Source organism: Chaetodon auriga, chromosome 3 (genome assembly GCF_051107435.1).
Source record: "Chaetodon auriga isolate fChaAug3 chromosome 3, fChaAug3.hap1, whole genome shotgun sequence".
Lineage (NCBI taxonomy): Eukaryota > Metazoa > Chordata > Actinopteri > Chaetodontiformes > Chaetodontidae > Chaetodon > Chaetodon auriga.
In genome coordinates, this window is record NC_135076.1 from 3,940,209 (window position 1) to 3,968,010 (window position 27,802).

Sequence of the window (27,802 nt, forward strand, 5' to 3'; positions counted from 1 at the left end):
TGATGAACAGAAAAAAAAATGCACTCAAGCAATTGAGAGCACCTCCATAAAGTCAGGGGACTGTTTCTGATTTCCTTCTTTAATAGAAGAAGATAGCAGTAGCCAGCCATGACCTGAGCATGAATGAAACTAATCTTGTCTTTTCAATGGCTGAACCACTGTATGTATGAACAATTGCAGATCAAAGACAATGCAGCAGTCAGCAGCAGTCCTTTTTTAAACTAAAATAACAACAATACAATAAATTAACATTGTGTTCCCGCAGCAGCTGGATCTTGTCAACAGGTCGCACTCAGTGTTTTTTTTAGTACCCCTATTCTACTTCACTGAGATGCACGCTTCCTCTTTGAGGTTTAGCTTTTGTCTCTTGGTGCAATAGTGCAGAGCATGAGGCGGTGGCAGTGGTGTAAAGGTTAGAGAAGCAGGCTCGTGACCAGGAGGTGGCTGGTAAATCTTCCCTCATTACACAGCTCAGGTGCTCAAATGAGAGAGTGGTTGTACTGGGGAGCTTCCAGGTGTGAATGTGATCAGGGCCTTCCTGCAAGAGAGAGACTTCCTCTCACTGAAACTCCCCTGAATAATTAATTAAATCAAAGAGCTGGCAGCACTGTGCGACTAAAGCGTGGCCGTGATGGAATAGCAGACTTGGACTCCAGTGATTACTAACCTGTCAAGTTTTGAAGTTGTCAGCCTTAAGATTTTGCCTACGTATTCACAGATCTATCTTGTTATTTCTTTAGCTCTCAGACTGTTTCAAGGAAGTGGGTCACAGTCCCTCAGTGACATTTTTTTATTGCAGTATCATGAAATTCGATATATCCTCATATTCTCAGTTAAAAATGTGGGATCTCTCCAGATGAAAACCTTCATGGCCTTTGTTCTCCAGATTTTAAAAGCTCCTCCAGAGCAACACAAGTCATAATAAGCCGAGTCCTCTCTCTGCCAGAGGACTGGGAGTTTGAGGGTTGTGCATGATGGAGCTACACACACACACTCACACACACACACACACACACACACACACACATACACACACTGTGTATATAAATAAAATGTAATATGTTCAGAAAGTTTTCGAAAGCTCTTGACCAGTAAATTGACCAATATATCAAAAATCAGTGGAATGCCCATTTAATTGAAAATTATTTTCAATGTTTTTTGTTTTTTGTTTTTTTTAAAAACACTCACAGTGTCTTTATTGTGTTTTAAATATAATTGCAAATAAAATATCTTTGGGTTTGTTGGTCAGACAGAACTACCAATTTGCAGATGTGACTTCAGGCTGATGGACATTTTTCACTCATTTTTGACATTTGGTAGATTAAACCAAAGAAATTACTCAATAAATAAGGAAAAAATGTTAGTAATTGCAGCCCTGGTGTAAAGATGCGACATAAAAACAGAAACATACAAATACTCCCCCACACACCTTTCTGTGAGTCGCTGTGTGTGTGCTGGCTTCCGTCCCCTCTCTCTCCCTGTGTGCTTCTGCCTCTCTCAGTCTTCTCTGTACCAGTAAGCATCAGTTGTCCACAGTTCCACTCTGTGGTCCTGACTGACAGGAAAACCACCCTCTGTGAGCCGCACATTCTGCCTATCTGACAACCCGTCTGTGTGTGTAAGAGTGTGTGTGTACCTGTGCCTACGTGTGTGTGAGCAGACTGACTAATAACACAGCAGTCCTGTCATGAAGCCTAGAGAGCTGAGGCTGTAGTCGGATCTGACGGTCCAATGCGGGGAGTGTGTGTGTGTGTGTGTGTGTGTGTGTGTGTGTGTGTGTGTGTCTGATTTACACCTCTGACTTCATGTGAGAGGTTACAGGAAAGACAGAGAGAGAATAAAATTGGTTTGGGAAAAAGAGCGGGAGGAGATTGAAAGTGATGGGAAGAGAAGAGGGGAGGGTTGGAATGATGGGTCGAGAGAGACAAAGAGACAAAGAGCGAGAGAGAAGAGATTTTCAGGGCGGAGATGGAGGAGAGAGGCAGAAACACAGCGATGGCTGGGGGTACCGTAGTCATGAGTGAACCGGTTCTTCTAAGTAACCCGCCACTAGCAGACCAGCTCATGACACTTGCTCACTACATACACAACAACCCCACATGACAATGTTGTGCGGACCTATAGATGGCGGTATTCCCCCACAAATAGAACTTTTACTCCATGGATTTGCTGGTCCGTTCAGGGGACTGAGGAGAAGTGACACAAAGTTGAAGTTATTTGAAAAACTAAAACCTACCACCTACCCTGCTCCACCGTTGGGTGTGAAGAGAAAGGACGAAGAGGAGCTGCAGAGAGAGAGAGAGAGAGAGAGAGAGACAGCATGAAGTGATAAGAAAGAGAAGAGAGGAGGAGATGGATTATCATGTGAGAGATAGTGACAATTGACAGCTTAAAGCCAAATTCCAAGAGTTGGGCCTGTCATGTTAATAGGACGTGACTCTTGTGTGTTTATGTATTGATGGAACAAGCTGTGGAAATGTACATTATATGCACATTATTTTGTTCAGCAGGTTAACATGGAGGCAGTGTTGAGTGTGCATTAACAACAACAGAGCAGATTAGAAGACAGGTGTTATGTTGGTTGTTTCAAAGGCCTGGTTCTCTATGCAGTAAATAAAGGCCCTGGCCACTAAATGCAGTACTAACACTTTACTCGCTGTACATTTGTTGCTGACAGGTACTTCTTGCAGTAGTTTTTATTAGGGGTTCCCAACCTTTTTGGCTTGTTACCCCTGAAAGCAAAACAATGTCTATTTGCTGCCTTTTGTCTATGAGTTGTTTTGCTTCTCATATTAATTTATTTGGATAATTTTTTAGAGGCCCGAGGAGATAAAACAATTTAGTAATTCTTATGGAAAAAGGAGAAAGAAAAGATTAGAGCAAAGAGTGAAAGATTTTCATATCCTGTTAATCATCTCATGACCTGAGATTTGTCTTGCACCTCCCTGGAGGTCCCCTGACCCTCAGGCTGATTTGGAAGATTATGAAATGAAAACTGCATAATGTGTCCATGTTTGTCACATTTACATTAACAAGCTGACAGTGTCAGCCAGGGTGCACTCATTTGGAAAGAGTGGACTTTGTTCGGTGCCAGTCTGAGTCTAGAGCTGTGCGTGCTGTTACTCCTCATATCAACTCCTCCCTGCTGCTCTGTGCTAAGGTTCTCCTCTCCCACCTCAATGTGACCACCCTTTATGAATAAAACATCTCTAGATCCATGATGAAAAAATATATCCCTTTTGCTGAGTACAATATTTGGAGCATGTGGAATGGGTCCATGCTGAGTCTGCATTTCTGCGACAGGTTCATTGGTTGCTTGGAACAGGAGGTGACAAGCCAGATCCTTCACAGAGCTTGGTATTTCACTTATGTGAGCTATGCGTTTGGCCAAGGCTGCGCCTCACTGTCTGCAGTTATTTTACTCGATTCTTCTCTGGAGATTTCTTGTCACACAGCAGAATCCTGTGGCAGCCTACATTTGTTAACGTTGCATTTATGAAGCCTCTTATTTAGATATGGGTTGATATCTAAAGCTGTGTCCCCAGTGACTTCAGTGTTCTGATGTTTCTTTATAGCGCCACAGAGTGATTTCTATCGGGCCAATAAAAGCAGCTTACAGAGTTGACACAGCAGTTTGGGAGATTTTAAGCATGGAAATAACTCAGTGTTAAAATGGAAGGAGATGCAGGAGTCAGAGCTTTTTAGTGTAAAAGATGTCACCTTTTAAGAGTGCTCTGAAGGTCAGACACAACCTGGAACCCATAACTTTCCATTTCACAGCTGTTCAGGAAAACAGTGTGATTAGATTTTTTTGCATCGTGCCTTGTAGTATTTGTTGTCCTCTATGATTTAATATCTTGACCTGTGTAATGAGGACTCACTTTTTTTCTATGGTAGCTATTAGCTACTATCCTGTCCTTCATTCTTTGTGTCCTGTATGCTACAGGGCACAGATTCAACCCAACACCAATACAAGGACACTGTCACTGTAAATGTGTCACAGACGACCAAGGGATTGAACCCAAATGCAGACCAAAATGCAGAGCTGGTGCAGTTCAATAAATTTATTAAGTTGATTAACCACACACCCAAGACGTACAGGCAGGTGAGAGAGGTGAGAAAAAGTCCAATGTAGCAAACAAAATCCAAAACCAAGGGAGCAGAAGTCCAAAAATGAGAAAATAAACAAGTCGAGGGACAATAAAGCAAAAGTCAATGCGACAAACTGAATCCAAAACAAAGAGAGAAGTCCAACAACGAGAAAACAAGCAAAGTCCACAATCCCATAAATACCAGCAAAACACTCATGAAGGCAGCACGCTTGACGACAAACTGGCGAAGTCTAAAGAAGCACACAGACGGAAATACACTGGGAGGAAGATTAATGAGGGACAGGTGACACAAATCAATCTCAACGGCGGGAAAACACAGCAAGTAAAGCAAAAGACGACACATCAGGAAAACTTTCAATATGAAACAGGAAATAACAAAACCGAATAAACCAGATCGTGGCAGACACAAGCCACCTCAAGGCCCTCGTGATACTAAACAAACTGCATGGTACAGGACACAAAATGAGTGCCCTTGAGCAAGGTACTGAACCCAGCTGCTCTGGTGGAGCTGCTAAGAGACAAATGCTGCACTGCACAGCGAGAGGAATATTTGAATATTCACGTAAAGGAGGGAGCCTGTCATCATGAAAAAAACAACAACAGCGCCGGCAACTCGTTTCCACAAATGAGCTATCTTTTTTTTTTTTTAGTGTTTTCAAGTCACCTCTTGCGGTTTACCAATAACGACTGATCTCTCTCAGAAGCAAAGGCTGAGCTTGGACCTTTCACTGGAATTTAGGAGCTTTTTCTGAAATGTGGGCATATGCAGTCAACATGAGAATGTTCTGAATACATTAGAGACACACTGTTGTCATACAGAGTTAAAAATTAGTTGGGATCGGGATATTGGCCAAGAGAGTCACATAGCTTTTAGCCATACTTATTCAAATGATGCACAATCTCATATAATACTTAATAATACATGACTATAGATTTTGGTTATGTTAGCTGCTTTATATTTATCATGGATAGCTTATGCTATGAGGTTGACTTTGATTGTTTCAAAATCATGTGGTGTTATGTGCATCTATCAAAAATATCACCTTAAAATAGAAAAGCAGAGTGCCTGTAATGTTCTAGACCTTCAGCACAGCCTAGTGTGTTAGTGTTAGTGTACATGGTTACAACTTAGACACCAAAGACTGCAGGGCACGTTGAATATCGCCATTAGTTCTTTTAAGCGTGTCTCCCTTCAACTTCACCGGACCTTTGATCATTGAGGCAACAGATCAGAAAAAGCTGTTTATTGTGCATTTATTGTGCATCCAAGCCATTATTTTAAAGCACTGCATGTCAGATACAATTTAAAGATGATGACAATGTTTATAATTAAGAGAATATTAAGTTTGACAAGGTCGACCCCACTTACATCTTTTCTTAACAGTGATTAGTTATACGGATCATTGTGGAAGGCACTCAAGAAACAATGTCGTTTGATGAACAGTAACACGTAATGTCTCTCTTGTGTTTACAGAAGCCAGCCAGCTCAACATCTATGGGGCCCCCATGAGGTGAGCCACCAGCAACCTATGTGACCATGAATTTTTTCAGCATAAAAAAAAAGTCAAAATAAAGCTAAAGGTCCAGTGTGTTGAATTGAATGGCCTCTAGTGGTGAGGGGGTGCAACATGGTGTACTCTGTGGAAGAGAACCTGCTCCCTGTCTAGATATAAAGAACTCAATCTAAGGTAACAGAGACATGTTTCCTATTTTCAGGTGATTATACACTAATGAGAACATAATTGATGAATGTTATATTCCATTTCTGCCAATAGATCCCCCTAAATCGTACACAATGGACCTCTAAAAACTGGACCCTTACCACCTACCGTGGTGCAGATTTTGTTCAGGCCCTGAAACCTTGCACTTTGATGTCAGAACATCCCATATTAGCACATTAGACAGGGAACATAAGGATAATGGGAATTTAAGTTGCAGATATTCTGCTTCAGCAATTTTATTGGCTTCCACCAATTTTACCTGTCCCTCTAATCCAATAGGAATGTGCGTAAGATGGCGCTGAGACAGTCTGATTCATCAAGTCCAGAGTCAGGCTTCAGGAGGACCAACCCCAGCCCTAATATGAGGCAGAAGAGAGGTGAGAGTACACTCATTACCTTAGAGCAGACTCCAACAGAAATCAGCTCTTTCTTACTTCTTCTTTGTCCTGCTAAAGCAACATCTCCCATTACCTTCTGGAGGGAGTGGAATAAACTGTAGACAGGTAATGAAGTGTGAGGTCTTTAGGTTGCTGATTGTGACCATTGTTGAGTTCACTGTGGCACCATGGTGTAGACAGAAATAAAATGCCAGATGACACAGCACATGCTCACACACAAACCAACACACATGCATTACCAGTCAGACATACCTTCTCATTCAATGTTTTTTGCCTATTTTTATTATTTTCCTCCGTGCAGATTAATACTTAAAACATCAAAACTATGAAATAATACAAATGTAAGCAAAGCAGTTTGGGTTTTATATTTTAGATTATTCAAAGTAGCCACCCTTTGCTTTGGTGACAGCTTTCTACACTGTTGGCATTCTCTCCACCAGCTTCATGAGGCAGTCACCTGGAACGCTTCTCCAGCAGTGTTGAAGGAGTTGTCATGTATGCTGAGAACTTGTTGCTGCTTTTTTGGATTACCACAATAGTTCAGTATATGGTATACCAACACTATGTCAGCACAACACAACTGGTTAATTAACCTTTGACAAGGCGCACCCACAGCTGGTTAAGAGAATACCGACATTGTGCAAAGCTGACATCAAGGCAAATGGTGGTTAGTTCTCTAAATCCAAAATATAAAACATAGTTTGCTCTGTTCACACTTTTTTGCTCAGTACATAATCCCACAAGTTATTTCAGAGCTTTGATGTCTTCAGCACTAAAGTACAATGAGGAAAATGGTGAAAATAAAGAAAAACCACTGAATGAGACGGTGTCCAAACTTCGACTCTTACTGTACACAGACGTACACGCGCAATCTCATCCAAGCCTAAACGCTGTGCTTCTGTCCGTAGATGCACACTCACAAACACATGCTCTCAAAGCCACTTATCAACCCTTCACACAGTCTGGCCAAAAGCATGCACTCATGCAGACAGCCACTACACATACAGATGCATGCACATGTGCGCGCGCACACACACACACACACACACACACACACACACACACACACACACACACACACTGTTGTCAACCACAGTTCAGTATAAGATAACAGGTACGATTTCACGCTTGTGAGAAAGCCCTCGGTGTTACTTTCCAGTGAGTGAGAATATCAACAGTCTATCAGCAGTGGCTGTGTTGAGCATTTGTGTGTGTGTGTGTGTGTGTGTGTGTGTGTGTGTGTGTGTGTGTTTTACTCATTTTGTGGGGACATAAATCTGTTTACACCTTCCTTATGGGGACAAACGCAAGACATGATAAATCTAAATTATTCAATTTTAGGATGAAGACTTGGGTTAACCGAACGCTGAAGGCCGACGTAGACCTTCAGCGTTCTAGAGTGTTTTAGTCAGCTGTAACCTGTCTTACGGAGCATATAACTGTCATCATTTATCTATTTTGACAAATGTAACAGTCCACACTGACTCTGAGAGTTAAATTTATAAAAGCTATTTCATGTTGTTCAGTAGTTTAACACCATTTTTCAGACAAAAATAGCATTTTCAAATTTAACCTGCTTTGTGTGGTTATAGTCTGAAAGATAAGCATGTGAAATCATACATATGACTGGAACACGTGTTTTATCATTTGCAGTCTTGTTGTACTTTTGATCATTATAAAGTCTGTACTTTTCAGTTCATACTATATACTTCATCATATTGTAAAATGTGTAATGATGTCTCATTATAGATAATCTATAATCTATATCAGCTCAAAGCTGCAGTAAGCATACCTCTTCAATTTACATCCAACCATAATGGCTGCTATGAATTAACCTCTTAAGTGTGTTAGATTATACTCTTTCTATAGTCTGAAATCAATTATGGCCATTTAATGACATTACATAGTTAAGCTTAATTTGCCACTATCAATAGTGTTGCCTTCAGAAGGTCATACGTGCTGAAAGATCTGAACTGTGAGGACTTTATGAAATGAAATGATCGGAGCTGTAGAGATCTGCCTTAAACTGGATTGACCTCAAAGCTCTGTGCAGGTGTTCAACAGGTTGAAGTTTACCTTCAGATATGGGGACCTCTAGTGGCAGTCAGGATTCCTATAAGGCACATCAACTGATTCTAGACAAAACCAAACATGACATCTGGAATCCATGTTGTCAACTGAACAGATTGGTGGTTGTGATGGTATTCCTGACATTAGTGACCCTGCTGGAAACACTTTGCTCAGCTCTGGCTGCTGACTTTTCAGCACCCTTGTGCGCCTGAAAGAACGGCTGGTTCCAAACAGCTGTTGGAGTCGGTGTGGATTAAACAGTTGGATGCTTCAGCAGTTCTTGTGTGCCTCCAGTGTCTTGACGTGGTGTAAATTTAGGGTAACATTTTCAAGTCTCTGTAACAACATATTTCACTTTCGTATAAACACAAGATTTTAGTTAACAGCATGATTTGTATTCTCCGTCTGTATGGATTTGATGGAAGGAACTTTAAAAGACAAGGAGGCGTGAAGGGGAGGGGGTTGGGTCGAAAGATGGTAAGTAAGGAAGTGATACATGGGGAGGAGAGAGGAAAGAAGGAAGGAAGGATGAAAGAAAGGAAAAAAGGAAGGTAGGAGACAAAGTGGTTCCCTGGAGACCGCTGTGGTGGATGCCTCCTGTCGCCTTGACTTAGTCTCAGATTCATTATGCCCACACACACACTCACACTCACACACACCCACACACCTACACACACACACCTACACACACACCTCTTCCAATCTCCACTGCTAATATGAAGGTAAAGGTTAGGGACAGTTGACAGCGGCTGTTGTTTTTGGTCTCACCCCTCAATGGCCGCCTGCATGGCCACTATCATAAAACCAACTGTCCAGACCACACCTGTCTCCTCACATCCTTTCACACCTTCTCCTCTTCTCTCTGTCTTTCTCTTCCTTGTCTGTCTCTTTGTCTTTTACTCTCTCCTTCTGTCACTGCTCCTGCCACTTTTTATCTTTTCGTCCTCTCTGCTCCTGTTTTTTTAAAAAAAAAAAAAACTTTTTTAACCCCCCCCATCTCCTCTCCTTTCCCTCACTCTGCTGTTCTGTCACCTCACTGTTTGTTTCTCTAGATGATGTGTTATTGGTCCAAAATGACAGAGCTGTTTGAGCTTAGCTTTATGCTGTGAAGTTCCTGTCGTGCCCTTCAGCCCAGACAGATAGACACACAGACGGAGCACGAATAGATGAGTCACTGTGACGTACAGATCGGAATACTGGAAGGCTGAGAGAGTATTTTACAGTGACTTCATATTGAATAACTTTTTCATGGATGAGCAGGAGGTTTAAATGGGTGAATGATTTGAGTTAGTGTCTCTCTTCTGTGCTGCTGACTTTTTCTGCTGACAGACTGCTACTTCTGCTTCTCTTTGTATATACTATATTCTTATGTGTATATTCTTTTTTTCACCAAAGCCCTCATTCATTCTCTCTCTCATATCACAATTAGGCATTATTGAGCAGCTCCAATCGAGCCAGTCAGGGTTGATTGCCTCGCTCAAGGGCACTTCAGACACAGCTGTTAAGCAAGGGTGAAGTTATACTCATTACTTCCTCCCAGAGTCTGTGCCATGTGGCTGGGATGAAACCGCAGTACAAGTATTTGTAAAGGAAAATTGATCTAATATTCAAAGACTCATCAGTTCCACCAAATTCAGCATTTTTCCTACTAACCCTAGTATGTAAGATGGATCTATATCCATTTGTCACTGTTCATTCATGTTACATTGTAGGATTGACAACATTGATCTCCACTGTGGGAGGTGACAACACTACTGACAATGAAACTATATTATACTATATTATAATTTTATCCCACTCTCTGATTGTTTTTGTAAATTACATTGTCATCATTACCCAATAAAGCATGCAGAGTAATTTCCAACACCAGGAATTAGACCCATCCACTGGAACAAGCAGCAATGAGAAATATTCCTGCAACAAACTGTAACATTACTACACATACAAGACATGGTGCCAGTACAGACAGTGAAAAACTGTTGGGATTCTAAGTGATGAACATTGCTTACCATAACCTCACTGGCTGGAAACATTTCAAGAATTCTTTCTTTATTTTTTAATCTTTACTTAATTATTTTCGTAGCTCTTATAATGGCAATATAATGTTTTAAAGATACTAATGGGGAATTTTAAGCTTCAGCGAAACATTAAGGTCAACAGAGATAGTGAATGAATAGTGTTGCTTGATGTGATAAAATTATGATAACAAACATACCACACCAGGTTGTTGAAAAAAGACGTTGGTACAGAAAGTCAGACATCATTTGGCACAAACATGGAACATTTTCAAACACTCAAGGCCTGCTCTTCTTCGTCTTTCCCTGCCATACTAACTCCTGCTCCTCTTGCTTTCCCACTTAGTTGATGCTTCAGCCAGCCAATCAGGCCACTCGGCTGCTAACGCTAGGAAACGCTTCACCTTGCAGGGACTTTCAAACAGGAGGTCTCTTCCAGCAGGTAACAGCAACACATGCGGCGCTCGTTTACGCCACCTTCACCAAGATCGCCATCGTCACTGGCATTTTTGTCAACACCGTCGTCCTCATCGTCCCTTCCTTGTTCTCTCCATCCGTCACTGCTGTCACCATCATCTTCATCATGATAATAATCATCATCATCCTGAACTGCAGCATTGTCTGCCTTGCTTCTGTCCTTTCCGGTTCAGTCTCCACTCTGCAGTGGTGCTGTTATCCTCTCATTTTTTGTTAGATGTTTGTCAGATGTTACATAAATTTCACTTCCAGTGTTTGTCATTGTTGTTGGCGGATCTCTCTGAGCGCCCGTGGTGTTTCAGCATAATAAAGGCCACTTCTCCCTTTACTCCCCTTTTATCTGTTCATGTCAGTATCGTCTGCATCTGCCCGCACTACAACAAGGAAACTGTGGTTTAGGAAGGGGGGAGACAGGGTACTGTTGAAGAGACAGCATTTGAAGACAGGGGGACTGCAGGAGAGAGAGAATCTGTCAGAGTCCCGGCAGTGGTGACACCACAGTGAGACTAAGTTCTGCGGCACAGCGCTGCGATAAATGTCACCCTCTAATATTCGAGCCCTGTTGACATTTGGAAGCGTATTAACATTTTTGGAGGAGGATGGGCCTTGATTCCAGGTTCTGTTTTCCATGTCGCAGCAGTTCGGTCAGTCCTCAAGCCACACATGCTCCTAATGAGACTGATAAGTGAGGTGGAGGGGTTAGGTACTGAAGTCAGTTCACTAGTCAAGCCAAGATACTCAACAAACCCGCAGAAGTCCAACAACCCCAAGAGGGAAGGAAGTGAAAGTAAAATGTTGGTGTGTTTGTTTTATAGAACAAATGCAATTCCAAATGGAATAACTATAAACTCTCAAATACATGAACTGCAGAGAGAACCAGGCCTTTATTGGAATCAGGCTTATATATTTATATTGCAGACAGACTTGAACTGAATGACACTTTATATTTGGTTCTTACATATTAAGTACAATATCCACATACACACGTGCAGTCATACAATACATGCACTCACTCCAAAGCAGTGCCTTGAGTAATGAATACACTATCTGCTGTATGAGATGGAAATCAATGCTGAGTTGATGGCAGGTGTCCTCCTGCTGAATAAACTCTCCTTTAACAGGAGTGCTCTCTGCAGCTTCCTGCGCCTCACTGCTGCGTATGTCTGCTCAAGACAACGTGTTAGATCACTAAAGAAAGGACTGAAATCACGAACCAGTCTGTGTGCTCTGTCCTGTGACATGCAAGCACTCTGACATTCACACTGTGGCTTGACTGTTTTTAACAGTGACACAGCATCCCGACTCAGTGAGAAGCAAGTCCAATCTGCAGGTTCACAAGATAAAATAAGTCATAGCTGTTCCACAGTTGTGAAAAGTCACATGAATTCAATTCATGATAACTGACAGATATTGACATGCAGCGTCATGCTTTGTTCTTATTTTGTCAATCTAATGTGAGCCGTCCTTTGACATCACTGAACTGCACATAGTAAAATCTGAACAACTTCTAAACAAGTCATTGATCATAGTCTGTGCTCATCTCATTTGTGTAGAATTGTCACCAAGCATCCATCTTGTTGATTCTGTCTGGTTTGAATCTGTTAGCACTAATTTAAAGTGGAACGCATGCAGTAAAAGTCAACATGACTGTGGTTTAGACTGACAGGTTGTTTTAAGTGTAAGTGTGACCCAGTACAGTGGAAGTGGATGGAAAAGCTGAAAAATGACAGACAGTCTCACAAAAGTATTATTATCATCATTGTTAGTATTAAGTAGGTAGATGTATCATCTAAAAAGCTTTGTGTTGTGATGTGGTGTCAAGAAACAGGATTTTAAGAATGTTTAGCCAATAACATCTATTTTTTTTTATTTTTTTCTCTGTTCTGCTGTTACCTTGTTTTTTTCTTTGGTTTGCATTCTATGTAACGCCTCGTCTCCTCTGCCTCTTCTTTTTTTCTCCCTGTCCTTCCCCTTACTCCCTTTCGCGCGTTCTGTTGCTCCTTCCTGGTCTCTCCTGGTCTCTTCCTCCTTCCTGACCCCTCTCCGGCTATAGAGCCAGCTGCTAAGGAGACACAGGTCACCCGCCGCTTCTCTCTTACTTCCTCTCTCACCTCATCTTCCTCCTCCTCCTTCGCCACGAGACGCACAAAAGGTACCTGATTACCTGTCCGAAGTCTTCCTGCCTTTAAGTTTTGCTATTTTCTTGCTCTTACACTTTGTCTTTCCCTATTCTGTATCCAAAAGGGAGAAACTCTCCATTGTTCTTATTTCTCTGTCTATGTAGAATTGTTGTATTTAAAGGCAACCAAACAAATCATTTCATTTCTCACATTGAACATACAGGAATATAAAGCACTAACACCACTATTACTGTGTCACCACCATTGACTTCCAGTGATGCTGATACAACCAGCAACCTGCAACAGACACAAAAAGAGCTGTGGCCAAAATCCACACTAGCTTTCTTGTCCATGCCTCTCTTTCAGTTACAAACATGGACACCCTAGCTTGTTTAGCTAATCAGCTAGTCAGGTCAGCTAAAGCACATTAAACAGCTTTAAAACTGACCTGCATTGGTCAGTTTAGCTGCTAAATGATGTGGTCCTTATTCTTCAGTAATGCTGCTAATACAGTGTTTAGTGAACAAGGATTGGAAGCTAAAAGCAAGTTTGTAGATTTAAAAAGTCACTTAACATATAGACATACAGTTTTCATAAGTCCAGTAAGGTTTATGCAGTGTATCTCAGTAGGATGAATACTAAGAACTGACATGTTAAGTTCAATTCGGAGGTAGAGAAACGTGCTAACACCTTACTTCCAATTAAAAGAAGATAAAACATGTTTAGGTGGGTTTGTCCTTCAGCGCATCCATCATTTTTCAACAAGCGCTTCACAATTTCATACATTCTCAGGTCAGTCATGACCAAAACACACTCCAATTAAATCTGTATGTGTGTGCATGTGTCGGGGGGGGGGGGGGGGCGAAAAAAGCCATTTTCTTACTGCCTTCTCCCTATTTGCTAGTCTCTTGAAATTTATGAGATGCATAGAGAAAGTCAAGCCTTTGCTGAGAATGAAAACAATGTTAAAGGGGAAAAAAAAGCTGCAAATGAGTAGACATACATATTCTTTATAAAAAGGAAATAAGAATTTTGATAAGCTGACATTTTGAATGTAAGGTGACATTCAAAGTGGCAGTAGAAGTGCAGTTTACTGCAGGAATGCAGATGAGAAGTTCATTTTCAACGAGGCAGAGGCAGGGGAGGAATTAAAAACACCAAAAGAGAGTTGCTAAAGTTTCCCTTGAACTACTTCCACTCAGTCTGTTCTGCTTTTATTGTAATGTTTTTCCCTGAATGCAGTCGAATGTTTCAATGACATATGACTGATGCACTTTGGGTCACGCTGCCTGTAAAGAGCTCAGTCGGGAGTGTGGCTGTAGCTTTTTAGCCTCTGATTTTAATTCTCAGCCAGCTTGTGCATTGATATAAGGAAACAGTATTAGACTTCGTTGCTACGATAGAAACCCACGCAGCGGCACTACTGTGCCTCGTATCGTATGCTGCAATGTAACTGAATGTGTCGTGCAGATTTACTGTAGGTGACGCTGGTGTGACTGCCTTCATTAACCTCAGCATTGTTAATCTCATTCCCAAACTGAACTGTTTGAAGGATAATTACCTTTCTCCTTAAAATGTGTCTTGTTTTTGTAGGTTTGGCCTCATTCACCAGTAATAGAAACATTACATTCACCAAGTTAAAAGGTCTTTTACACTGAAGACATTTTGTCATGTCACAGTAGGAAAAGCACAGGTGTAAATATTAAAATGAGCCAAAAAATGAAATTAGCTGCTTCAGTTTCAAGCTCCTCATATTGTTGATGCTGGCTCACTGTCACACTCTCATGACTCCCTGGGCCACTTGAATAGAGCAGAGCCATCCTTAATGTTAATAGTAACAACTGTGCTTTTCCTACGAGGACAAGTCCAATTGTCTAACATTGCTAAAAAAAAAAAAGTTATATGGGACAAGAAGCAGTCAGACGAGTTTAACTTCCAAACTTATTTCAAAGACAAAAACAAAGATGAACGTTAAAATAATTACCCAAACTCTCTGTAAACACCCATCACCATTTACAGACCAACTTCTTGGCTCAACTTTAACTAACTTAGCTTAACTGTGTGTGCACACTTTTATTTCAGGTGGGCTCATCTTCTGTTTAACCTCCAAATCTAGTGGTTTGGATAATTTGGCTAACATGTTGGCTTGTTTACAACCTGCCTGTCAGTGTAACTGCTCATGTCTTATTTCATCAGGCTTCACAGCAGTGTTTGTATAACCCTTACTCTCAGCCCTTTGGTGAGCACAATGGTATCAACGCCCCAATTCTAATTAAGCCCCACTGAGACATGCACTGCACTCTGCAAATGTTCCAGCATTTTTACTTGAGCCTCTCACATTTGAATAAGTGACTCACACATATTTGTAAAGGTCATAACAGACAGGGCCGAGTAAGCTATACATAGCACTTCCTGCACTGTTTGAATTTAATGCTATCATATTAAAAAGCCTCTATTTTTTTGTGTGCAAGGACATCAAATCAGTTTAAAGCAACAGATATGTAGGAGCCAATTTTAAGTTGTAAAGGAAATTGTTTTCAACACCACCCTACATGAGCCTCAAAAATGTGTTTTGTTTATTTTTGTCCTCACAAATAAGAAGCACCGTTCAACTTTCATTTATGCCAGCTGCTTTACGCTTTATTTACAGCATGTGAGAAATTATTAACACCCTGTCATTTTTCACTTTGTTTTGGCATTCTCAGACTGTATGAAGTAGCGTAGGCAGCATGAAATCTGATTCTATCTACAAAATAATACACTTGATGAGAATGGAGGTGCTGAGAGTCGTGAGAATTGGTGGTGAGCCTCAGTCCTCCAACACTCTAGTGGTCATTAATTACGGAGACGAACAGTCAGTCAACTGCAAAAAGACATTTTAGAATCGTTCAGTCAACCAATAAGAACTGTGAACACTCCTTTTTCTTGATATCATTTTCCAGCAGTGACATTCTTTCCTCTGTGCACCAAACAGCAGTTGAGATCTGAGAATTATAGCTCTTTTCATAATGGTCTGAATACAGTCATAACAAACATTTTTGAAAGTGATAACTGTGTCTAAATAACAGAAAGCCTTTACTTTAACAGGTGGAAGCTCAATGTTACATGTTTCTTTTCTTAAAGGGACTTTGAAATGTTGTCTCAAGGGATTTTTGGGGGTAAAGCTCTGTGCCATAAATGTTAGTATCTAATTAAACCTCTTGCTGCATGTTATTTCCTCCGGCCAGGTCCACTCTCTGCTAGCATAAAGAGCAAGAGACATGAGATAAAGAGTGATCCCACTCCTTTTGGTTATGAAGGTACTTGACCATGCCAAGATATGTATATAATGTACAGGGCTGAGCATGCGGGGCCTTTTAGACTCTTTTGGTTAATTAGGCACAACTTATTTTTTTAGTTGTGGTATGTGTGTATTTGTGCACGTAATTGTGTGCTTGCTTATTTTCCGTGTTTCCATTTCTTGCCTGCTGTGTTGATTTGTGCTGTGATATGTGGTGTGATGTGATGTGATGTTTCAAAATGCATGAGCACTGAAAAAGAGTATCAGATAAAATAGTTGTGGTTTTGGTGGATGAGGGGTTTGTTGGTTTTTAGGCCAGATGACTTCCCGTTTGATTTCTGCATGAGTGGAGTTGCACTGCTCTCCTGACGTTGTAAATTTTGGTTCTGATTGATGTTGTTAAGTGGCAGTCAGAATGAACAGGATGGTATAAAGCATTTGGCCTCCCTGCAGATACTTTGCGTGGTGCTATGGCTGCAGTCAGGAAACGTCAGAGCATGACCAGCAGCACAGCTACTGCTGCTGGCATCACCTCAGCTGTCCCTAGATCCACCTCCCAACCAGGTAACTGCAGAGGAGGGCTCATCTCCAACTGTCATTTATGTGGTTGATTTCTGGTGAAATTTCACTTTCATGTGTTCATAAGTTGGTGAGAAAATTGAGGTTGTTTTGGTTAATTACTTGGTGTTGGTCTTTTATTTCATCTAATTAAGAGTTTCGGGTGTGTAACTTCAACTTCTTTTTGATTTCTACCCTAAGATTGGAATTCTCATACCTGATAACAAAATAGGTCATTCGTCAGTGCCTCCAAAGTGACACATATCAGTTTAGATTAGATAAGGTTAGAGAAGGACGGTGGTCATCGTGGTGAAAAGAAAGTATTGACTGTTGGTAGGAGACTGGATGCAAACTGCAGTCTCCGGTGTCATAGTCAGACGCAATCGACCAATGGCAGCTGGTGATTATTCACCAAAGTTGGCCTAAAGGCACTGTGGGCTTCTGCTTACGCACTGCCAATGTAATGCATGCATGCAATGCATATATATATGCAGTAATACATATATAAAGTGGCCTGCAGTTTAGCCTAGCATGCTCTCTTGCTTTTGACTGCTCCTGTTTAGGTGTGTCATATGAGGCAATGGTACTATGGCTAGATGGAAACAGGAAGAAGCTGAAAAAAGTTTGCAACCTGTTCCCTGTGTGCCTTAGTCTGTGGTGCTCTCAACAATAAACTTATTGATAGTGTGAGAAATACAAACAGGGACAGCCTCACTGTGGATCTTGGTTGGCTCCTCAGACAGTCACTCATGAATCCCACAGTTTTTTACACCCACTTACATGTGTTAGATGGAAGCATGTAGAATTAATTTTAGACCAATGTTACAATCATTTGGCTTCAGGGTGGCCAGATAAGTATCTTTTTATTGTGTTTTTTTGGAAACGTAGAATGTTTCATTTTGGCGTGTATCTGTCCCTCAGAGTTAGGAATTCTCATCTATAACGTGAGCTCAAGTGTGTCTCTGCCATGCATTTAGGATCAGTTAGCAGTATCAGAGATTATTCTACGTGCTACATTGTTCTACGGTCATTCTGTGTGAGAAGCTCAGCTACAGGTTTAATTATGGCAAACAGACACATCAGGCTTTCGTGATGAAGAAGACAAATGGCTTAACTGCACAGTGACATTGCTTTCCTGCCAATGAAGCACCATCACCTGCCCAGTAGAATAGTAATACGCCCCATGTTTATGGGTACATTTTGGTGGTTAATAATGTGTATTGATTCCGCTCAGGCTGGGCCCAGCGCTGCCTCCCTTCCATGGACACAGACGACTTTGAGACGATCCCCTCCAGTGCAGAGGAATCCTCCAACTCCTCAGAAGAGGAAGGCACCAATAAAAATGTAGGTTACGCTCATGATTGCAGCTCAGTAGTTTCACTCAGATATCACCTGAAGCATTACTGGGCCTCATTTTGAAGATTGATACAATAATGAAACTGAAAAAAAGTAGTGTAAATAACTTTCTGAATTAATACAAGATAGTACGACTGAACATTGTCAAGCATTGGCCAAAGAGAAATATGTTGCAAAAAACGAAAATATCAATGTCCGATTCCGGTCCTGCTGGGTCACTTTAGCTTTAGCCATAAATCATCACATTCTACGTTCACTCACAGTCCCTCGACAGCTCTCCACTCATCCCTCATTTCCTCTCCACTCATCCTTTACTTTCCCCTCTTTTCTACTAAATCCCCTTCTGAGCCCCCTGAAAGAGAACCCCTCCACTGCGTAATTATTTCCCATGGACATGTGTCTCATTAGCAGCGGGCACTGATGACTTGACATTTAAGAAACGAGGGAGGAGAGACAAAAGCCGGGGAGGATTATAGCTGCACAGGTCTGCTGGGTATGACAGCCTTTCCAGATCCATTATAATCTGTGTGATGTACAGTAGAGAGCCACACAGGCACACAAGCATCACGCACACACACACTGAGCATGGTCTTGGTGCACTCATGCACACACTCTTTCAAGAAATTGACCTTTTTTGAATCAGGCAATAGATGGCAAATTAAAGAAACAGTGAATAAGCAAGACCACCAACTTTCTGTGGTGCCTGCATGTAAACAAAACCTCATCCTCGTCTACACTGCACAAAACTCCAGTGCTGTCAAACCTGTCAGGGTGGAGGCAGTTTGCAGTCAATCTGTCAAATAAAAATCCTTTGGAATTCCTTAAAGGTGCACTGATCAATATAAAAGTATTGATCAGAGCAGTGCAAACAAAGAAAAAACGGATGAAAGGAGACTGAATATTGGTCTTATATTGATCAAGTGGACTTGAAGGTGTGTGTAATGTTCAGCTTCTTTAACATTTTAAAGTCATTACTCTTCTATCCTAAAGACTTAACATGCCTCAAAGGCTTGAAAACACTACAGTTTTGAATGGTAACCTACCTGGTTTTGTTTAAGTGCAAACATGTAGTCATTTGCAATCATAGCATGTTGTTATAGGGTTGTGTGTATATGGTAGAGTAATGGAAAACATGTTAACCAGGTTTAACCCAATTAATGTTAATTAACTACAGCTCATATAATCTGCTGCTGAGGGTTTAGTGAATGCTGGAACCCAGTCCAAAATGGAACTGGGTAAATACTGGGTTTGAAAAAGTCATTTCTTTCTTCAGGGTGACAGCAGCCGTTTCCGGGTGCAGCTGACCTATGAGTCCCATGAAGCGCGAGACCTCTCTCTGGAGACAGGTGACCTGGTCCAGTTTCTGGAGGAAGCGGAGAATGGACACTGGTGAGTGCCAGTTGGCTCCACTGTAGAACTGTGGGAAGTCCGTCAGCTTGTTCCTGCCCACTCACTGTTTCCCTGCTTTGGTTGCAGTTCCCTGTAATTTAGCAGTATATTTGAAATCTCTGACTAAGTGGGTCCCCATCTGCCAGTTCAAACATGTCTTGTTCCTAAATAAAGTTGTGAGAAAATAAGCTTACCACTTTGAGCAAGCATCTTACAAATAAGGCAAAAATAAACTGTCTGACATTGCATTATACTTTATTTAGGGCACTCTTGCTGAGCATCTCATTCACTCTTTGTGCCCTCAATAAACTATAATTGCCGTGTAAGTCCTCTGTTTACATTCTCATTTGTGGAATGTGTTGGGTGTTTTTTTTAGTTTTCCTCAGGACTTTATATTTCTGGCTCAGCATTCTTTGCAGAAGACTTCTATTGTTGAAGCACATTCTCCATAGCAACAAAAGGGTCCTACTTTGCCTGTTACAGAATCTTTTCATTATGTTTTCCATTTACTTTTAGATTTGGTCTTTAGTGTCTGTATATTCAGCAATTCATTGTTGAAAACTCAGGTTGCTAATACAGTATCTGCATAGCTGATTCTTATGATTGGCTGTGACTAGCGTCTTTTTCACTTGACATCATCAGGGCACTGAAGAGATTATTATGAAAATGCACTGAGCAGACGCAGAGGTCAGTTGTGAGCAGCAGACAAAGGCAGTATTCAGGTAGTATTACACAGGTACTCCAGTTATGACATCGGGAATGACATGAAGTTATGCCACCTGAAAAGTAATGGTTATAGTAATACTTATGCACAAAAAAGTAATAGCAACTGCTATTTCAGACCCTGAATATGGTGGTGTGAACATGCAGCTTTTTCAATTCCATTTATAATGTATGATAACTTTTTAATGGCAAATTAATATATGCATATGTATATATGTATATGCGCATAGATAGATAGATAGATAGATAGATAGATATATGACAAGTGCAAAATGATGATTTCAGTACAACCACATTTGTAAAGATAAAGTAAAATAGAGATATTAAGAATCAAACCCTGCAACCTGAAAAGCAAAACCACTCCATGAGATAGCCTACTGTAGTTTTTTGATTAATAGCACCCATCAGTTTCTAAGCACTTAGAAGTACCATGACCTGGATGAATGAGAATCTTCACAGATGAACATCCAACAGTGCAACAGACTTTGTTTCCTCTAAGTAACCTGCAGGACAATCCTTATAAAGATGATAACATTTAAGTGTAACACTGTAGGCCATACTAGACAGGAGAATGTTGTAGCCTTCACGCTGTGATGTTAACTGTTTGGTGCAACAGAGGATCATATTGTACAGTGACCCTCATACAGAGCCTGAGGCAGCTGTTGGAGGCAGCTTACCGGTCATTTGAGGGCACTGTGTATCACCATGCAAAACACTGCGTACTGATCTATGTCAGACCAAAATAGTCCGTTGTTGAGCAACGAAAATGCCAGTAGGTGGGTTGTAATTGTAATTGTTGTCAGGGGAAGTGGCTGGCTGCTGGCTGAGCTGTTATTCCAAAAGGAAGTACAGGCCACAAATTTTAAAAGCCATCACCTTGGGATGCAATCACTTACTCATTGGCATTCATCAACAACCCTATCAACCACCTGCAGCTGTGTTATGGTCATTTGCTGCTATGAGACAGCTCATGTGACGCTATTGGTGTCAATGTTTCAATAGAAATCTGCTCAAATGACCCTAAAAGCACTGTGCACTATCTTCCACTCTGCTATTTAGACTGCACTAATCATTCAGCTACCCACCCATTGAATAATAGCACCATTGTGTCCATTTTGGATTAGAATGATGCAGTAGATTGCAGCAGTCTTGCCAACGTATTTCTGTGGTAGCAGTACAAGCATAAACTGTGACATTAAGGCTTTGTGTCAACCACAGCGATATGTTTTCATGATGCTTTGATTATCGGTTCTAGAAATGACACGGTTGTCATGGGAATTGAAAGCCTAATTCAAGATGAACTTTCAGTGTCAAACTATCTGCGCTGAGGCTGGTCAGTGTTGCAGGATGATACTCACTGACACAGAGCTTTCACTGAAAGAACACAGATGATGGTTGCTTTGTTAGATGAACTCACAAATCGTAAGGTAGTCAAACACATTTGCATCTGTGTCAAATCCATCCGGATGTGGAGGTGATCGAAGAAGTCTCTCTAATATTTGCCGAAAGCCAATGTGGAGAATTCTGACGAGCTGGAAAAGCAGCTGCAGTCATTCTGTTCCTCCGGACAAAGCACTGCTATTTGAAGTGTAAATGAACGCTTACAGAGCAAAGCAAAGTTGCGCTGTCTGGGATGGACAGATCCAACCACCATGGCGCCTACCCAGCCTGTAACTAAAGACTGGTCAAGCTGGTTGTGGGAGGTTTTCAGCTGAAGAAGATGCTTGTTTCAGGGTGTCACACTGTGTTTCCATTGTATTAAGAGAACAGTGCAATCAAAGCAAAGCAAGTCCATTTTTGTGTTTCTCACAGCACCTCTAATAAGGGCTGGAATGCGACTTTTGTTCATTTCTTCTGGCACTATGGTTCTGCACTTTTTAAGCACCCAGAATTTAAATGTTATTCAGCCCCCTGCACTGCAAAAGATGCATTTCATCCTCTGCTTTATTAATACATCCCCCTCCCCCTGCCGTTTTGCTGCCTACAATACAAATGATAAACAGTCTATGATATCATGCTATAGATGACAGTTTCAGACTATTTGTCAGGACTCTAAGTGATTGCACTTTAAAGGTAGATTAAACAAGGAGTTGAAGCTAAGGCAGAGAAAAGCAGGGAGAGGGTGGAAGAAGCAGCATTTGCATGATCCAGTGTAGAAATTCCAATAAGTCTGTGTGTCACTGAGCACAAATGACTTTAAGCAAGGAAAGGCAATCTTATTTTCATGTGTAGAAGACATTTCATCACAAGCAACAACAAACTGGCTGTGCTTTGCATTTAAATGTACTGAGCATAAAGTAACTTGCGGAAGAATAGAAAAAACAAATACATAAAATGCAACAAAAGAAGAGAAATTAAAAAAACACTGACCAAATGGAGTAATTGCGTATTCAAATTGTAACTTCTGTACTAATGAGATATCATGTTCCAGGAACACAAAAAATTCAAGGCTGATGCAGATGGAGAGTTTGAGCGGAGAAAGGCTGGATTCAGGGTTGAGGAGGACAATGCAGAGATTAATGAACATCATTATATGGAAGCATTTCTAATATTTTGTCCACCTCTTATACTGTGTTCATACAGCATGGAGGTGTGGAATTGTTAGAAACACCTTATCAATCCAAAATGACCACTCCATCACGTCTGACTACAGCCACAAAATGGCTGTAGTTTTTGTTCCCAGTCATCCTCGAGAAAGTACTTTACTGTGGATCATAAACTTTTTTATGCATCCATTGTGTGGCTGTCAAGGTGCTTGTGTGAAAAGTTTTTTAATCCAAATCTGTAGGCACCTGTACCTGAGTACTGAACGTTGGTGAAAAATGTCTGATCTGATTCAGAACCTTGTTCTTTGATCAGAAATCAAAATTTTACCAATTTTAGGTTATTTTATTTTGGCAAGGTGCCTTTTGAGCTGTTTGTATTTAGACATGGCAAACATTTGGGAAGTCTAACTTTTTCTGTTCATTGAAAAAAGGATTGCAGAACATGTACAAAAGAGATATCATCCTGAAACTCCTAGTAATGAATTGTATGAACTGCAAGCAATTTCCAACCCTGGACAAACTGAACATCTTACAAAATCAGTACGTGCCACAAATGTGTGCTTTATGTTCTTGTATCCTGCAACAGCCCTGCCCACAGCGTACCTGCGTCTAGTCTAATATACGCCAGCCTCCAGCCTCCCATGACCCTGAAGAGCATAAATGGATATAGAAAATGGATGGATGGACCTCATAATATGCAGTGCAATACAACAGCATCTTGAATTTCAGCCCTGAGATATTGAGAAAAATCAACCATTAGCCTTCAGAAAGGCAACGTTTGATGCAGAGCTGTTATGTTGGATTGTGTTAGATTGTATCAAACTTGATAAAATTGTGTCTTTTTTCATAAGGACAGCCTTTTTTCCACACACTCGCTGCTCTCTGTTATGATGACCCATACCATGGTTTCCCTGGTTAAAAGTCTGTCTTGAGTTTGGTCCACATTAATCGACGAAGCCCGAGAAAGGAAATGAGACGAGTGCAACAGCTGCTGCTCTGCTGCCCTGTTCTCTCTCTACAAGGATTAAAGGCTCAGTGTGGCTTGTTTGGAATTAAAATTTTATTCACCATAACATTACCCTGATGAACCAGTGGAAGATACAACAACAAAACGCGTTACTAATAGTCTATTGCCAAATCAAGGGAGGCGACTGAAAACGCGCTGGCTTCAGATGAATAATAAATCTGTTTCATTCACCGCACCACCACCATCTATCCTTTGAGCTCACCAGAAAAACAGAGGCTACTGCCTTTCTGGAGAAACAGCCTCTAGAATCAGCCGCTGAAAGAGTGTTTTGGTCTCATGCAAGCTCTCTGCATTTGGAAGTGACTAATACTCTGTTAGATAAAAGCTCGACTTGCTTTGAGTATGCTCATTTTTCATCAGCTCATGCATATTTCAGCCTTTAAAACCGTCTCCTGTCGTCTACAGCTATGGGCTTTGCTGCTAAAAGGTCTCACTCACTCTCACTTGTCTCTCCTCCTCACTTGAGGAAAATGAAGAATTCATGTCCTCCCTTTTTTCTTTAGTGTTTTTTTGGGTGGATCAAAGTTAATGTGCAACAGTAGAATTTCACGACTGCTGTGTGTGTCGTGCACACCACCACGAACATGGGTGGGTGTGCGTGTTGGTACATTTGTGTGTGTCTGCGAGGATTTAGGTGCATGCTTTTTGTGTGTTTAGATTGACTTCTGGGACAAGTGTGTGTGTGTTCGTGTTTGTGTGTCTGTGCACACTGCTAATAGTCACTTTTTCCAACACAGACAGAAATATGCTTGCTAATGTAGCCCTCCCAAGAGTGTGTCGCACCTTTCCAGATTTAGGCTTTCATTTCACACCCACAACACACACAGTGTCCCTCTCCCAGCAGCCCCTGTGGGCTTGCTGTTGGCAGTGTGTGGTGTATTTGTATAAGGGCTGAGAACACATTAGCACATCCGACCACATCCTGTCAACACTAAATCACAGTATGACCAGAATAAAGAGGGAATTACTTCACTCTGATGTGTGATGCCAGAGGCTCGCAGCAACTTCCTACGTCCTCGAAGTCAACTTTTCAGAAGGTAGAGCTGGTGGCTCAGCTGGAAAAAGGCAGATTACAGAGTTGGACAGATCCCATTCCAATCTGGGTTAGTGACTGTTGCTGCTAAAAATCATGTTGTTTTTCTGTGATTCATCAGGTCAGGGTTTATGTCCAATGTCACTGTGACTGTATCTTAAGATTCCCGGGACAGTCTCAGATGATCGTTTGTCTTTTTGCAGGATTTTGGGGTTTGCCTGGTGGTGTGACTCTTCATTTAGTGAGCTTGACATTCAGTGGCTGAACTTCTCGCCTTGTTGCCGTGATGCACAGGTGTACTCCAGGATACTGTGACATCACTGTTGGTTGTGGTTACAGGTGTGACAGACTCAGACTGTATATCTGTCATACTGGACTTAAATCACAGGTCCAGCTGAGGTCTCTTTTCACATGTTTTTATCCGGGTCGTCAGTCTCAAGCAGTCATCCCCGAACTATATATATATGTTTTATCAACTACCTTTCAATAGAACTTCAGCGAGCTGGCTGGATTCCAGGTCTGTGGAACATACCGCTCCCTCGTACTCCACCTCTCTATCTCTGATTGTGTGTGTGGTTTGGAGCCGAACTCTGCAAAAGCAATTATGCTGCTCAGTAAGACGTTGCCCAGCGCCAAGCTGACAAATCACTCACATTAAGCCTCAATTAAAACTGTCTAAAGCAGTCACAAATACATTTCCCCTTCTTGTTTCAGGAAACAACAGACTTCCAGTGCACTGGTGTTTACTTTGTCACGCTCCCCAGGAAGAAATGTATTGTCTGTTTCAGGTCGAGATGTTAGTCAGTCACATGGGTTTACTGCACGTCAGAGCTTCTTCCTCTCTGTCAGGCTGTTCTGTTTTCAGAGGCTGTTTCTCGAGAGCAGTCACATCAAGACAGACACTATGGAAGCTGTATTGTCTGTCTGTTGTGATTCCTCTTGAAGTCACAGCACCCAGACAGGTGTATACTCTGCAGCTTTACTGGGGACATCAAGAGATAAGTCTTTGTCAGATGTATTTACCCATTTTAGAGCTGTCCTATAACATAATATCCATAGATGCACTTACAATGATGTTACTTAGACTACAAAAATTGCTCTCTTTTACAGAAGCAAAACCCAAAAAAGTGGCCTGTGGTAATAATTACTGAGGTCTGGACCACAGAGATCTCAATGGTACCTACATGTGGCAGGGATCAAGTTGATGTTCGTACATTTCCTGCAGAGAGGGCTTGTTATATTAGTTTTGCCTGAAGCAATCGCCAACAAATGGTGTATATGACCCAATGATGCCCTTTTCAGCTGACCTTGAAACTGTTGTAGCAGCCTGTTACTGGCAGATGATTACAGCTGTGTAGCCATTTTTATTACACAAAAGAAGAAATTACCATTTCTGCTCAGCTGAGCGTTATTTTGGTGCTACTGTGAAATTTCTATTATTCTTGATTCTATAGTACTGATAGTAAATCCTTTGTTTAAGTGTTGTTCCATACAAAATGTCAAACCCCTTTACAAGCATACTTTTTAAAGATCTGTGAGAATTCACCATTATTTACTGTATGTTTTACTTATTGAATTCTGCTGTAATGTTTTCGTTCAGTTTGTTAGTTCTGTCATGTGGTTATGATGTGGTATGTTTTGACCTTTGACCCAGAACTTCCTTTGTCATGATGTCATGTCACTTTGGTTAAACAGTTACTCTTACATAGCTGTATTTACTTTCCTCCCTTGAGCGAGTGAAGACCGTCCCCTGCATTGTGTTTCATGTTCTAGGCTAGTCAAGAACCTTTTAACAGAGGAGACAGGGCTGGTCCCATCCAGTATACTGCAAACAGCACCTGAAGGAGGTCACTCATTAAGTAACAACACTGCTACTTCTGACTAACCACTGGCAGCCTCGCCGTAACACACTCACTCACCCACCCACCCACCACTCCTCGCTCCCCTCCTTTACTCCAACTTCTTCAGTTTCTCCCCTGCTCTCTCACATGGCAGTTGGGCCAGGAGGGATTGGGTGGGCCTGGATGGGCCGCTGGGAGAGGGAGAGTCTGTTGCATAGAGTTCAGGTTGGATGGAAGGATGGAGTGGAGGGGGTGGAGCTTTGGCTTGTTGAGTTGAATAATCAGAGCATGATGTCACTGATTGCCGCACATTGCTCTCTCTCTCTCTCTCTCTCTCTCTCTCTCTCTGTCTCTCTCTCTCTCTCTCTCTCTCTCTCTCTCCCTCCCTCTCCCTCTCTGGGAGTGGACTCGGGAAGAAAAAATACATTTTGAGACCAAAGTTTATTACCACAGTACATGACAAGTGAGCTGATCTGCACCTCTCACTGGATTTTTCACCATAGTAAAGCTACTTTACTTACATAGTATTAACAGTATTTAGAGCCATCAGCTATGCTATGCAAGATTCCTCAGAACCAAAGTTCGAATAATTTGACGTTGTGGCCATAACATAAACTTATAGTATAGTTAAACAATACCATACACCTTGTTCTAGCTTGAACATGCTCCATTCTTACTGAAAAATGCATTCAAACCCAAACACACCCCCCTGCTCCACTGCTACCACCTCCCTGGCTGAGCAGTTATGCATGTCATATCAGAGTTACTGTAATTACCAGTTTCTGACTGTAAGCAATGTTCACATCAACATCCAAGTTGTAAATATCACAGATTCTTCTGAAAAGTACATTATATCCAACTTGATCACATGACCAGCTCTGCAATAATAAAACCACCTGCAGATGTCTGATGCTGCAGGTTGTAGACTTAGGAATCTTTCCAGTCTGCACCACCCGTCCCATATGACACGGAGACTGCATTATCACTGACACTCCCACCCTTCACTCCATTCCCCCTGGCTGTCTACACCGAATGCATGTTAGCTGTTCACTGCCTATAAATAATCTGGTAAAATTCACAGAACAATAGTTGTAACAGTGTAAACTACAACAACCAGTGGTGGTTTTACTAGTCGT

At 41.4% G+C, this 27,802-nt stretch overlaps 1 protein-coding gene across 8 annotated transcripts in view; it reads left to right on the forward strand.

The window, feature by feature from the left end:
* The window catches only part of mcf2l2 (MCF.2 cell line derived transforming sequence-like 2), a 140,681-nt gene that overhangs the window by 108,668 nt on the left and 4,211 nt on the right, over positions 1-27,802 (forward strand). For 4 of the 8 annotated variants that reach the window (XM_076723033.1, XM_076722987.1, XM_076723002.1 and 1 more), the window contains exons 26-34: positions 5,587-5,623; positions 6,113-6,210; positions 10,663-10,758; positions 12,847-12,945; positions 16,141-16,212; positions 16,647-16,757; positions 17,986-18,095; positions 19,381-19,496; positions 26,599-26,672. In XM_076723033.1, coding sequence (XP_076579148.1) covers positions 5,587-5,623; positions 6,113-6,210; positions 10,663-10,758; positions 12,847-12,945; positions 16,141-16,212; positions 16,647-16,757; positions 17,986-18,095; positions 19,381-19,496; positions 26,599-26,672 — 813 coding nt within the window. The remainder of the gene's footprint in view (positions 1-5,586; positions 5,624-6,112; positions 6,211-10,662; positions 10,759-12,846; positions 12,946-16,140; positions 16,213-16,646; positions 16,758-17,985; positions 18,096-19,380; positions 19,497-26,598; positions 26,673-27,802) is intronic. The other 4 variants (XM_076723016.1, XM_076723009.1, XM_076723024.1 and 1 more) reach the window with 3 other exon arrangements.